Source organism: Coregonus lavaretus (assembly GCF_964263955.1).
Source record: "Coregonus lavaretus genome assembly, contig: HAP1_SCAFFOLD_2805, whole genome shotgun sequence".
Taxonomy (NCBI): Eukaryota; Metazoa; Chordata; class Actinopteri; order Salmoniformes; family Salmonidae; genus Coregonus; species Coregonus lavaretus.
This window is the reverse complement of record NW_028166412.1, coordinates 59,776-73,560: the sequence shown is the minus strand read 5'-3', so window position 1 is coordinate 73,560 and position 13,785 is coordinate 59,776. Positions and strand designations below refer to the sequence as shown.

The window sequence follows — 13,785 nt, the reverse complement described above, 5'->3', positions numbered from 1 at the left end:
CACTGTGGTATTTCACCCAATAGTTATGGGATTTTATCAAATTTGATTTGTTTTCGAATTCTTTGTGGGTCTGTGTAATCTGAGGGAAATATGTGTCTCTAATATGGTCATACATTTGGCAGAAAGTTAGGAAGTGCAGCTCAGTTTCCTTCCACCTCATTTTGTGGGCAGTGTGCACATAGCCTGTCTTCTCTTGAGAGCCAGGTCTGCCTACGGCGGCCTTTCTCAATAGCAAGGCTCTGCTCACTGAGTCTGTACATAGTCAAAGCTTTCCTTAATTTTGGGTCAGTCACAGTGGTCAGGTATTCTGCCACTGTGTACTCTCTGTTTAGGGCCAAATAGCATTCTAGTTTGCTCTGTTTTTTGTTAATTCTTTCCAGTGTGTCAAGTAATTCTCTATTTGGTTGGGTCTAATTGTGTTGCTGTTGTTGTCCTGGGGCTCTGTGGGTCAGTCCCCCCAGCTTACTTAGGGGGACTCTTCTGCAAGTTCATCTCTCTGTAGGTGATAGCTTTGTTATGGAAGGTTTGGGGAATCGCTTCCTTTTAGGTGGTTGTAGAATTTATTGCCTCTTTTCTGGATTTTGATAATTAGCGGGTATCGGCCTAATTCTGCTCTGCATGCATTATTTGGTGTTTTACGTTGTACACTGAGGATATTTTTGCAGAATTCTGCATGCAGAATCTCAATTTGGTGTTTGTCCCATTTAGTGAATTCTTGGTTGGTGAGTGGACCCCATACCTCACAACATAAAGGGCAATGGGTTCTATAACTGACTCAAGCATTTTTAGCCAGATCCTAATTAGTATGTCGAATTTTATGTTCCTTTTGATGGCATAGAAGGCCCTTCTTGCCTTGTCTCTCAGATCGTTCACAGCTTTGTGGAAGTTACCTGTGGCGCTGATGTTTAGGCCGAGGTATGTATAGTTTTTTGTGTGCTCTAGGGCAACAGTGTCTAGATGGAATTTGTATTTGTGGTCCTGGTAACTGGACCTTTTTTGGAACACCATTATTTTTGTCTTACTGAGATTTACTGTCAGGGCCCAGGTCTGACAGAATCTGTGCAGAAGATCTAGGTGCTGCTGTAGGCCCTCATTGGTTGGTGACAGAAGCACCAGATCATCAGCAAACAGTAGACATCTGACTTCAGATTCTCTCTCTCTCTAGACTGAGTCGAGACCACGCTCAGAGAGTCTCAACAACTTCGACCGACCCTTGACCGAGAAGGAGGAAGAGGAAGGGCCAGCCATTACAGGAGGAAGAACACGTTTACGCTGTCACTCTACCCTGATCCTAAAGGCGCAACAAGGGGGGTCGACCACCCCCACTGCACCCCCAGAGCTGACACCCCTAAAGTCGGGTTCCAGAGAGGCTGTGGGGTGCCCAAAAACCTCCACCCCCACCCTCCCCTGTAAGCCCTCCCCACAGGAGCAGCCCCATCCTGGGGTTCCAGTCATCTCCCCTGCCCCTGTGACCCGCCAGCTACCTGGAGCTAAACAACCACAGCCCTCATCTGTGACCACAGTCCAGGACCTGAGATACACTCCACAACAGCAGACCCTTAAACAGTCCCTGGGAGACCCCAAGCCCCCAGACCCATCCCAAACCAAGAGGGACGTCCTGAGCAAGAGTGGGGTGCCGGATTCTACCCCCAGCACCGAGGGTAGCCCCAAAGACGAACCAGTCCCGGCCGCCAGGCCCGCAGCTAGCCTAGCCTCAGTGGTGACTCTCAGAACGTCCTCTCTGAGGAGGAAGACAGAGGCTAGGGCTGGTGGTCAGAGTACCACAGAGCCACTTGCTGGCCAGGAGGACCCAGGTCAGGCAGAGCCAATGTCCACTGGAGGAGCTCCGAAGCCAGGCTCCAGGCCTTTTCTCTTCTCCATCAACTTTGCCAAGGAGCGGGAAACATCCAGGATGGGAAATGGTGGTTTCTTGGGAGTAGTGGAGCAGGCTGGGGCTGGGGTGAAGAGGGTGGGGAGGGAGGAGGGGACAGAGGCGAAGTTGACCTCCTCAAATGCCTGCCAGAAGGGGCGGGAGCAGCAGGGGGGCAGGCGGAAGGGGGACAAGCCCAAAGAAGAGGAGTTGACTGCCATCGATATGGGGGGGAAAGTCTCGGAAGGGGAGGAGGTAGAGGAGGAGAGCGGGGAGGGAGTGGAGGAAGCAGTGGAAGCAAAGGAGGAAGAGGGGAAAATGGCGTTCGGCGTGAACCTTCGCTCCATCTCTCTGAGGGTCCAGGCGGAGGCAGCCACCAGCCAATCAGATCTCAAGATTAAGCGTCACAGTGCGGAAGTGGATGCTCTCCCTCTTGCCACTTACACCCCCTCCTCAAAACCCACCGGGCTTGAGGGACTACGGGACACCCCTCCAGCCAGGGCTAACTCCACACCCAAAAAGCGCTATACAAACAACTGGGATGCCCCCACAACACTGTCTTCATCCAGCGGGAGAGCTTGCTCCCTCAGAGAAGCAGGTGAGACCCACTCTCTGAAAAGGCTGAATATTCACCCATGTGGGTAAATAAAGAATATAATATACTTTAAGTCATACATTCACTGGATAGGGATGTCAGTGCTGGACTTTGTCCCCAGCTACACTTCTACAGAATATACAATCTCTATGTTATCAGGGCCGTTAACCAATGAAGGAGAATAAGAATAACAGGCTACACCAGGATGATAAAGACTGTTATTGTGCTCGTTAAAACACCAGAGCTGTTTCATCATGTGAATGTGTCTAACCCCCTGTTTCCTCCCTCAGATACAGCAACCCCAGCCCAGCCTACCCCCTCACCTCTCACTAAAGAGGCGCAAACCACCCCAGCTACCCCTAAGGAGGACCAAACCATCCCTGTCCCACCCATAGAAGCCCAGACTACCTCCTCAGCCCCTCAGGACCACCCGACTGCCCCCAAGGCGGCACCCCAGGCTGCCGTATCCTGGATGAGCATGGCATGGGGGAAGACCAGGGGCCTCCAGCAGCTCTTCACCAGCAGTCTACCCAGAGAGTTCACCGGCATGCAGTCCCCAACTCAACCGCAGGCTCAGACCACAACGCAACCACAGACACCGTCACTGGCTAAGATTGTGACGCAAACTCAGAGACAGAATGCAGCACAACCACAAACACAGCTGACAACACCACCACAGGCTCAGACCACAACACAACCACAATCACAGACCACGATGCAACCCCTGACTGCTAAACTTCTGCAGTCACAGATGGCAGCACAACCACCACAGACGGCAGCACAACCACCACAGACGGCAGCACAAGCCCCCACACAGACCACAAAACTACCAGTGACACAGACCACCAAAACACCACAGACACAGAACGCAACACAACCACAGACAACGACACAACCAACTGCCACTCAACCGCTAGCACAATCTACCCTACGCGCCGTGTCTCAGGTGACCTCACAGTCCAGCCGACGAGCAAACCAGCCCACCCTGTGCTCAACTCCACAGACCCAAGCCCAATCAACACTACGGATCGCCCCAATGGGTGCCACTTCCACTCAGCCACCGGCCCCGTCTACCCTCTCTTCAAGCCCACGCTCCACACCCAGCCAGCCCCCTTGGAGCGCACAAGGTCTCAACCCTATCCACCAGCCCAAACCAGCCTCAGATCCAACAACAACCCCAGTCCAACCCCTAATCCCAGCACTAGGGAGAGGTGAGAGGACCCCTGGCCTCCAGGGGAATAGTGAGGGGGCGGCTGTGTCAACAGAGAAGAGGGTGGACCGGGACAGGCCAGGGACTTTGGGAGGGACGGCAGCCTTTCTGGAGAAACGGGCAGAGTGGACTCCTCCTGCTGGGAGCAAGGTAACATCCCCTCGCTCTCTCTCACATCATCTGAGAACAGCGGTGTCAATCAAATAGAGTTTCAGTTCATCTCACTCCTCCCCCATACAGGTAGAGCTCAGGAGAACCAGGACCCCATCTGAGTCTCAGCCCACGGCTGAATTGGCTGCTCCTTCCAAAGCCACACCTACTCACAGAGACGCTAAAGATGCTAAACTCGACAGGAGGCCAGGTAGAGAGATGTTAAATAAATTGGACGGGTTGAAATAATGACTGAATTATATGTTATAGTAACCATTAAGATAGTATCCTATTAATTTCTATGGTCATCATAACAGCCTCTCTATGTCTTCCCCTCTTAGAATCGAGTCCAACCATAGTGACAGGCAGACTTGCAGACCGAGAGGACAAATGGCTAAGGAAGAACATGCCAACGTCACCGTCTCCTTCATCATCACCTTCGTCATCATCCCCCTTGCAGACCATCTCTGACAGTGGGGGTCAGCCATCTTGGATGGAACTGGCCAAGAGGAAGTCAATGGCCTGGAATGACAAGACCATGGACTGATAGAATGAGAAAGAAAGAAAGAAAGAAAGAAAGAAAGAAAGAAAGAAAGAAAGAAAGAAAGAAAGAAAGAAAGAAAGAAAGAAAGAAAGAGGGAGGGGGAGGGAGGGGAGGGGGAGGGGGAGGGGTATGTATATAGAGATAGAGATAAAAAGAGAGGGGGGGGAGTTCCTTATTTGAATGCACTTATTGCTAATTGCTCTGGACAAGAGCTCAATTGTAAGTTGTGAGAGTGACAGAGGGAGAGAAACATCAACAATGATAGTGATGGGAATGTAGAGAGAGTGAAAGTCAAAGTGAGATTTTGAGTTCATTAAAGTGGAATTTAATTGACCTTGGAAGCAACAGCTATTGGCAAGCTGTAAAACCTGCTTCCCTTGAATGGCCAGACAATGTTTGTATTTTATGTTTGTGTATGGGATAACTATGAAGCTGACTGGTTTCCTGTCAATAAATGTGTATGTTTTCTGTCTCTCAGAGTTTTGATCCAAACATATTTTTGTCCCAAAGTCTGGGCTTATGTTGGAGATGGAAAAAACATTATTGATATTTTGTTTGAATTGTCGATTAATTATTTACAGTATTATGAATGTAATAAATGTTTATGTATTGGTATGTTTTCTGTCAATAAGACATGATCTGTCATTGTATTTTTGCTGACTATACAAACAGAGCATTCAAAGTACCCTGGCCATGACCCCACTCTCCAAGGGTGGGATATGCAACAACAAAAACATTTCTCCAATATTTCCAATTGGACAAATATAAGCACACACCAAATTATTATTATCTAAGGATTTCATTTCAAAAATATTTTTGTTGTTCAAAGCCAAAGTACAACTTCAGAAAGCTGCACAGAAATATAAAATGTGTCAAGCCACATTTAAAGCAACATGTATGACTAGTTCTGGCCTGGGAGAATTTCTGAATGATATCAGAAAAAGTCAATGAGGAAAGGAAGGCAACATTCACCCTTTTATTACGTGCTGTACCAGGGGGTGGCGCTGTGGCAATTATTGTCTACCACTTTCGTAACTAGTGGCTCCGCCCATTCCTCTCTGTTTACATTACGAAAACACACGACACAGACACACGTGATTCAGTAAACACGGACAACTTCTCTTGAAAAAAATAAAATATCTTCCAGTTTGATGAAGCCATACCATCTTTCCCTGGCATTATTTGCCGCGACACTGTGCCTTTGTGAGAGCTACACTCTCAGGAACTCTTGGGCTGTCGCCTCCAACGACGCCGTGTCGGAGGAGGAGGCCGCCCCCGCTGTGATAGTGGACAACAGCGGCCTTTGGAAACAGGCATACCCGCCCTTGGTGTTACAAGATGGTGCGGAGAAGCCCAAAGAAAGCGGCAAATCGAAAACCGAGGATGCAGCGCCCGTGTCCTCTGCGTCCAGGGTGTTCTCCTATCGGATGGAGGAGATGAAAGCGCCCGCCAGTGCCCCCTCACCTCCCCCACACCAGGAGACGGCAAGGACCGCCAGATACATGGCCCACTACAGCGACTGGGGACATCTCGCCACCATCTCCACTCAAGACAAGGTACAGTACTGCATTGCAATTGCTCCATGAAGCACATTATCACTCAACATTTACTATCATGTCTTGTGTTCAGAGAACAGCCAGGTATAGCCTGTTTGTGTGTGCCTGTGTATAACAACACGTTTGTGTCGACAGATAAAGGGCCTTCCTTTTGGGAATATCTTCTCGGTCAGTGATGGCCCGAACGACAACAGTACAGGAGTCGTCTATTTCTACGTCACCCCGATGGACAACACTGTAGCAGACCTGAGAAGCTTCCCATTTGCCTCTCTCACTTTCTCAGAGGCAGAGGGAGACTTCTGCAGGTAGGACAGAGAGTGACACCCACCTCCTTTTCTTGGGGAGGTAGGTGAATGGGTGGGGAATATTGGGTCCCCATCCAGTACTATATTGAAGTGGCACAGTTACACATTATGTTCTGTCTCCCTAGGCAACAGATGTATGATCCTGAAGACCCACGCTGTGCCAGGCTGACTATGACAGGCAAGATGGTGGAGGTGAACCCAGAGGAGGTGGAGTTTGCCAAGGAGGCCATGTTCTCCAGGTGTGTGCACAGTGCACGCTAATCCTCCCTGAACATGTTTTGCGTGTCTGTCCTGTTGTCTCTCACCAGCTCACCAGTCAGTGACTACACATGTGCAAGACCTGTGTGTATAATGCTCTTACTCGACCTCTCTTCCTCCAGACACCCTGTGATGAAGAAATGGCCAGTGGAACACAACTGGTTCTTTATGAAGCTGGAGCTCACCCAGGTCTGGCTCCAGGATTGGTTTGGAGGGGTGTCACTCATCCCCCTGGAAGACTACTTCAAAGCCACACCCTACTGAGATAAACTTTAATCCACAATGTATATTACATCTACTACACAGTGACAGATACAACACACGTGTACCAATACAAGACAGGGTGTTAGCTTCTCTGTATGGCACAACAGCTGTCATCACATTCATCAACACTAACACATAACATAATGGGAGGCTCTAGATGCTGTATTTCTGGAATATTTGGAAGTGAGATGGGAAAGATGAATAGGGTTTAGACCTTCTCTAGGCGGAGTGTGGTGTTACCACGGCTCATGCAGAAGTGACAACAAATGTAAGATGTCCCCAGTCCCACTATATCATCGAGTTCAAGGGAAAGCTTCTACAGAATGTTAATATACAGACACGTAGATATAGATGCCTATAAGCAGACACTGGGGATTGTTCCTTATTAACACTAGTGTAAAGATTCTGTTGAATGTACAGAATGATTTATTTGCTTTGCAGATGTTGTTTATCCAATGCTACCACCAAGCCTTTTCACGTAATCTTTTGTCCAACAGCTAGACAATGACAAATCAAAAACCTACCTAAAACAGTCTCATGTCTGGTGGACAATAGAATGACTCTGATCTTGAGTTCTGTCAAGTCACATTTCTATTTTATGCTCTGTCAAATAATGGTCATGTTTCCCCAGGCTTTCAATCGCGGTTATTGATGCATTGTCTGTTTTGCCAGTAGCCTAAAGCTGATAAAGTATCCAGATTTTTCATTTATTTTTTAATAATTGGACCACTGTCAATTTAGGCATGATCCTAATTATGCACCGATCAAGATGCCTTTTTTTTGTATTAAATGCTTTTCAACAAGTATGTCGTTTGCAATTGCGGGTTATTTGGTGGCTGAAATGTCGTTTTTCCAGTCCGACTACACTAGACGCTCCATCACATCGTGGAGTTGAGTTTAATCCGCTACACATTATTAAAACAATTATAGTCTTTGGTAAATATTGGACCGATTCAGTCCTGAGGTAGTAGAAACTGCATAAAATATTTCGGATTGTGTAGTCAATGTATTACTTTATTTGTCAAACAGTATTTTGGTGCTGAAGAGAGTGGCGTGTTTTACTACCTCGAGCATCCCATAAATTCTGCACTGCGCATGTGCGTGTTGACGTTTAATACTTGGCAACCAATGGAGTCAAGAATGGTTGACTGAGATGTTTGAGAGACCAAGGACATTTTCCGAGCAGTTATTATTCCTTTGAAGACCCTACTTTGGCCACCTTCGAGAATAAATGCATTTCAGACAACAACAGTTTACCAGTGGGTAAGTGTGGCAAACGTAGTTTTGAATGGTTTTATAGTCATTTAGGTCGCCGGTAAGTAGCTAACTAGCCAGCAGATTCCGAGCCTATCTACGCTTGTTTACACAGATGCGCTTAGGTCGGAACGCAATCATGGTTACATTATGACACAATGGAGCTGGCTTGAGGTATGGGTCAGAAAACATGCCTCAATGCAGGGATGGGATTCCAGATAGCAAAACATTTGCTCCTGCTCGCTATTTGCCGCCGCCTTTACACCCAAGGCTATAAATTCCTACTGCAAGCGGGCAAATGGTAAAGTTCAAGACCATTTGCATCTCTGGCGGGTAGCCTCCACTCATAGGACCACTATAAATCCTTGGCAGGCTGCTTTTGCATCTCTGGCGTTTTGCCTCCGCTCAGAGGACAGCTTTAAACCCTAGACAAGCCATCTAGCCATGAGCTAATTTGAAAGACAACAGCAAGGAATTTCTCTAATCTCAAATTCGGCCTGCCACCATACATGTAACCACAGCCAGCCAGAGGCTGCAAGCTGTTTTTGTTGTTTCTATAAATACCTTACATTTGTTGTAATTTTAATTTGATTCGATTTATTTGCCAATTTAAAAACAATACAACCACAATGTGAACATAATGCATTTACAATCAGTGAGGATGACAGTGTTACACCTAATAATTTAGTTTAAGTAGATTCATTATATATTGACTATGCCCAAAAACAGCCTACATTTTTTTTACATTGATTTAATATACTATATACAGTGGGGAAAAAAGTATTTAGTCAGCCACCAATTGTGCAAGTTCTCCCACTTAAAAAGATGAGAGATGCCTGTAATTCTCATCATAGGTACACGTCAACAGACAAATTGAGAATGTTTTTCTCCAGAAAATCACATTGTAGGATTTTTAATGAATTTATTTGCAAATTATGGTGGAAAATAAGTATTTGGTCACCTACAAACAAGCAAGATTTCTGGCTCTCACAGACCTGTAACTTCTTCTTTAAGAGGCTCCTCTGTCCTCCACTCGTTACCTGTATTAATGGCACCTGTTTGAACTTGTTATCAGTATAAAAGACACCTGTCCACAACCTCAAACAGTCACACTCCAAACTCCACTATGGCCAAGACCAAAGAGCTGTCAAAGGACACCAGAAACAAAATTGTAGACCTGCACCAGGCTGGGAAGACTGAATCTGCAATAGGTAAGCAGCTTGGTTTGAAGAAATCAACTGTGGGAGCAATTATTAGGAAATGGAAGACCTACAAGACCACTGATAATCTCCCTCGATCTGGGGCTCCACGCAAGATCTCAAATTAGTATGACCCCTCTATGGAAAGATGAGACTGTCACGAACACGATTTGCTCCACGACCCCCACAAGTGTCACGCCTGAATGTAACCTGGTACCGGGGCCGAAAAATGAATGGAAGTGAATAGGGCATTTCCACGTCAAAGGTATAAAGGTAATTCCACTGTAAAAAAAAAAAAAAATAGAATAAAAAAGTTCTGAGCTTTCTTATCGCTCAAATATAGGACAGAAACTTCAAAACATACTTCCTTTTGATTGCATTTTTGACTGTTTTTCCATGTATTAATCTGTTATTATGGGCTAATAGCAATAAGGCCAAATTCAGAGTTTCATTAAATATATATATATTTTTTTTATATACCTACAGGGGTCCTAAAATTCTAAAACAAATAGCTAAATGATCCTTGGGATGACCATCTTAAAACAATTCCATACAGTGGGGAAAAAAGTATTTAGTCAGCCACCAATTGTGCAAGTTCTCCCACTTAAAAAGATGAGATAGGCCTGTAATTTTCATCATAGGTACACGTCAACTATGACAGACAAAATGAGGAAAAAAAATCCAGGAAACCACATTGTAGGATTTTTAATGAATTTATTTGCAAATTATGGTGGAAAATAAGTATTTGGTCAATAACAAAAGTTTCTCAATACTTTTATATACCCTTTGTTGGCAATGACACAGGTCAAACGTTTTCTGTAAGTCTTCACAAGGTTTTCACACACTGTTGCTGGTATTTTGGCCCATTCCTCCATGCAGATCTCCTCTAGAGCAGTGATGTTTTGGGGCTGTCGCTGGGCAACACAGACTTTCAACTCCCTCCAAAGATTTTCTATGGGGTTGAGATCTGGAGACTGGCTAGGCCACTCCAGGACCTTGAAATGCTTCTTACAAAGCCACTCCTTCGTTGCCCGGGCGGTTTGTTTGGGATCATTGTCATGCTGAAAGACCCAGCCACGTTTCATCTTCAATGCCCTTGCTGATGGAAGGAGGTTTTCACTCAAAATCTCACGATACAAGGCCCCATTCATTCTTTCCTTTACACGGGTCAGTCGTCCTGGTCCCTTTGCAGAAAAACAGCCCCAAAGCATGATGTTTCCACCCACATGCTTCACAGTAGGTATGGTGTTCTTTGGATGCAACTCAGCATTATTTGTCCTCCAAACACGACGAGTTGAGTTTTTACCAAAAAGTTCTATTTTGGTTTCATCTGACCATATGACATTCTCCCAATCCTCTTCTGGATCATCCAAATGCACTCTAGCAAACTTCAGACGGGCCTGGACATGTACTGGCTTAAGCAGGGGGACAGGTCTGGCACTGCAGGATTTGAGTCTCTGGCGGCGAAGTGTGTTACTGATGGTAGGCTTTGTTACTTTGGTCCCAGCTCTCTGCAGGTCATTCACTAGGTCCCCCCGTGTGGTTCTGGGATTTTTGCTCACCGTTCTTGTGATCATTTTGACCCCACGGGGTGAGATCTTGCGTGGAGCCCCAGATCGAGGGAGATTATCAGTGGTCTTGTATGTCTTCCATTTCCTAATAATTGCTCCCACAGTTGATTTCTTCAAACCAAGCTGCTTACCTATTGCAGATTCAGTCTTCCCAGCCTGGTGCAGGTCTACAATTTTGTTTCTGGTGTCCTTTGACAGCTCTTTGGTCTTGGCCATAGTGGAGTTTGGAGTGTGACTGTTTGAGGTTGTGGACAGGTGTCTTTTATACTGATAACAAGTTCAAACAGGTGCCATTAATACAGGTAACGAGTGGAGGACAGAGGAGCCTCTTAAAGAAGAAGTTACAGGTCTGTGAGAGCCAGAAATCTTGCTTGTTTGTAGGTGACCAAATACTTATTTTCCACCATAATTTGCAAATAAATTCATTAAAAATCCTACAATGTGATTTTCTGGAGAAAAACATTCTCAATTTGTCTGTTGACGTGTACCTATGATGAAAATTACAGGCCTCTCTCATCTTTTTAAGTGGGAGAACTTGCACAATTGGTGGCTGACTAAATACTTTTTCCCCCCACTGTAATTGAGGCAATACAAACGGTTTCTTTCTAACAATAAATGCCACTCCCTAAACCGTCTCACCCACTTGAAGAAAATTGTTGATCACTAGGTACAGTAGTTCGCGGCACCTCTTAAACTCCACAGAAGAAGCCGAAAAGCCTCAACAGGAAGTTGTTACCATCCTCTATCGAGTTTTCAAAGCGAAGAAAATTCCACAGACTTTTGGAACAAAATAACAGTTTAGTTGTTTTTATTTTACACCCACCAAATGTTTGGAAATACCGAACAATAACACTTCACCAATTCACTAGCCTGGATTTTGAATCATGCATGGTGTGGCTCATTTGCGGGAGACAATAGACCTCGTTAGCTAGATGGCTTAGCCAGCTTCTTTTTTTTTTTACCAACGTGTTTGAACATCTTTCTAGTTTTTAGGCTGTTCATGCACCAGATTGGAATGCAAAGTTAGGTTGCTCAAGTAACTAACGTTACTGCTTTCCTTCATTTGTGAGTAGTTTTACCTGTGTAATGTTAACGTCAACGAGGACAATAACGCTAGATAGCCTAGCTAGTTAACGTTACTTGCTAATGTTAGCTAGCTTCGCTAGCTAGCTAGAAACATGAACTTGACCGTTACTAGTTAGCTAAATGATGGTAAATGCGGTTAAGTTGGCTAGTTTGCTATCTGGCCAGCAATGGCCAGCCACAGCATCGTATTCACCAAAGCACAATGTGGATGTGATAGCCATGGAGGTATGTAACGTTACATTCACTTGCCCAGATAACATTTTACATTTTACATTTTAGTCATTTAGCAGACGCTCTTATCCAGAGCGACTTACAGTTAGTGAATACATTTTTATTTTTTTCATACTGGCCCCCCGTGGGAATCGAACCCACAACCCTGGCGTTGCAAACGCCATGCTCTATCAACTGAGCTACATCCCTGCCGGCCATTCCCTCCCCTACCCTGGACAACGCTGGGCCAATTGTGCGCCGCCCATGAGTCTCCCGGTCGCGGCCGGCTGCGACAGAGCCTGGATTCGAACCAGGATCTCTAGTGGCACAGTTAGCACTGCGATGCAGTGCCTTAGACCACTGCGCCACTCAGGAGCTCGATAAGATAAGATAAGATAAGACTGCCTATCTGTTCTTGCACAGTATTTACTTAATTTCAATGTAAGTAACATTGTTGTTTCAAACAGGGACAGGAGTGAAGCACTACAACGGGCCAACTGGGCCAAGTTTGGGCTGCAGACGTAAAGGTAATAACAAGGAACAAGCCATATTTCAGACTGGCCAATAAAAATAAAAGATTAAGATGGGCAGTCTGAGATATGGCTTTTTCTTTGCAACTCTGCCTAGAAGGTCAGCATCCCGGAGTCGCCTCTTCACTGTTGACGTTGAGACTGGTGTTTTGCGGGTACTATTTAATGAAGCTGCCAGTCGAGGACCTGTGAGGTGCCTGTTTTTCAAACTAGACACTCTAATGTATTGGTCCTCTTGCTCAGTTGTGCACCGGGGCCTCCCACTCCTCTTTCTATTCTGGTTACAGCCAGTTTGGGCTGTTCTGTGAAGGGAGTAGTACACAGCGTTGTACGAGATCTTCAGTTTTTTGGCAATTTCTCGCATGGAATAGCCTTCATTTCTCAGAACAAGAATAGACTGATGAGTTTCAGAAGAAAGTTATTTGTTTCTGGCCATTTTGAGCCTGTAATCGAACCCACAATTGCTGATTTTTATTTATTTATTTGACCTTTATTTAACCAGGTAAGCCAGTTGAGAACAAGTTCTCATTTACAACTGCGACCTGGCCAAGATAAAGCAAAGCAGTGCGATAAAAACAACAACACAGAGTTACATATGGGGTAAAACAAAACATAAAGTCAAAAATACAACAGAAAATATATATACAGTGTGTGCAAATGTAGCAAGTTATGGAGGTAAGGCAATAAATAGGCTATAGTGCAAAATAATTACAATTAGTATTAACACTGGAATGATAGATGTGCAAGAGATGATGTGCAAATAGAGATACTGGGGTGCAAATTAGCAAAATAAATAACAATATGGGGATGAGGTAGTTGGGTGGGCTAATTTCAGATGGGCTGTGTACAGGTGCAGTGATCGGTAAGGTGCTCTGACAACTGATGCTTAAAGTTAGTGAGGGAGATAAGAGTCTCCAGCTTCAGAGATTTTTGCAATTCGTTCCAGTCATTGGCAGCAGAGAACTGGAAGGAATGGCGGCCAAAGGAGGTGTTGGCTTTGGGGATGACCAGTGAGAAATACCTGCTGGAGCGCATACTACGGGTGGGTGTTGCTATGGTGACCAATAAGCTAAGATAAGGCGGGGATTTGCCTAGCAGTGATTTATAGATGGCCTGGAGCCAGTGGGTTTGGCGACGAATATGTAGTGAGGACCAGCCAACAAGAGCGTACAGGTCACAGTGG

The 13,785-nt window shown here is 45.6% G+C and overlaps 1 protein-coding gene across 1 annotated transcript; it reads left to right on the top strand.

The window, feature by feature from the left end:
* The first annotated feature begins 5,417 nt into the window (after positions 1–5,417).
* On the top strand, positions 5,418–7,558 carry LOC311114767 (protein CREG2-like). The gene is made up of 4 exons (XM_084190000.1): positions 5,418–5,925; positions 6,061–6,230; positions 6,356–6,469; positions 6,611–7,558. The coding sequence occupies exons 1-4, from the start codon at positions 5,521–5,523 to the stop codon at positions 6,750–6,752; spliced, it is 831 nt and encodes a 276-aa protein (XP_084046126.1). The 5' UTR covers positions 5,418–5,520; the 3' UTR covers positions 6,753–7,558.
* Positions 7,559–13,785: the final 6,227 nt, after the last annotated feature.

Coding starts and splice junctions, on each gene's coding strand:
- LOC311114767 (XM_084190000.1), top strand. CDS start 5,521: ATGAAGCCATACCATCTTTCCCTGGCATTATTTGCCGCGACACTGTGC. Junction 5,926..6,060: donor CCATCTCCACTCAAGACAAG/GTACAGTACTGC, acceptor TTGTGTCGACAG/ATAAAGGGCCTTCCTTTTGG. Junction 6,231..6,355: donor GCAGAGGGAGACTTCTGCAG/GTAGGACAGAGA, acceptor CTGTCTCCCTAG/GCAACAGATGTATGATCCTG.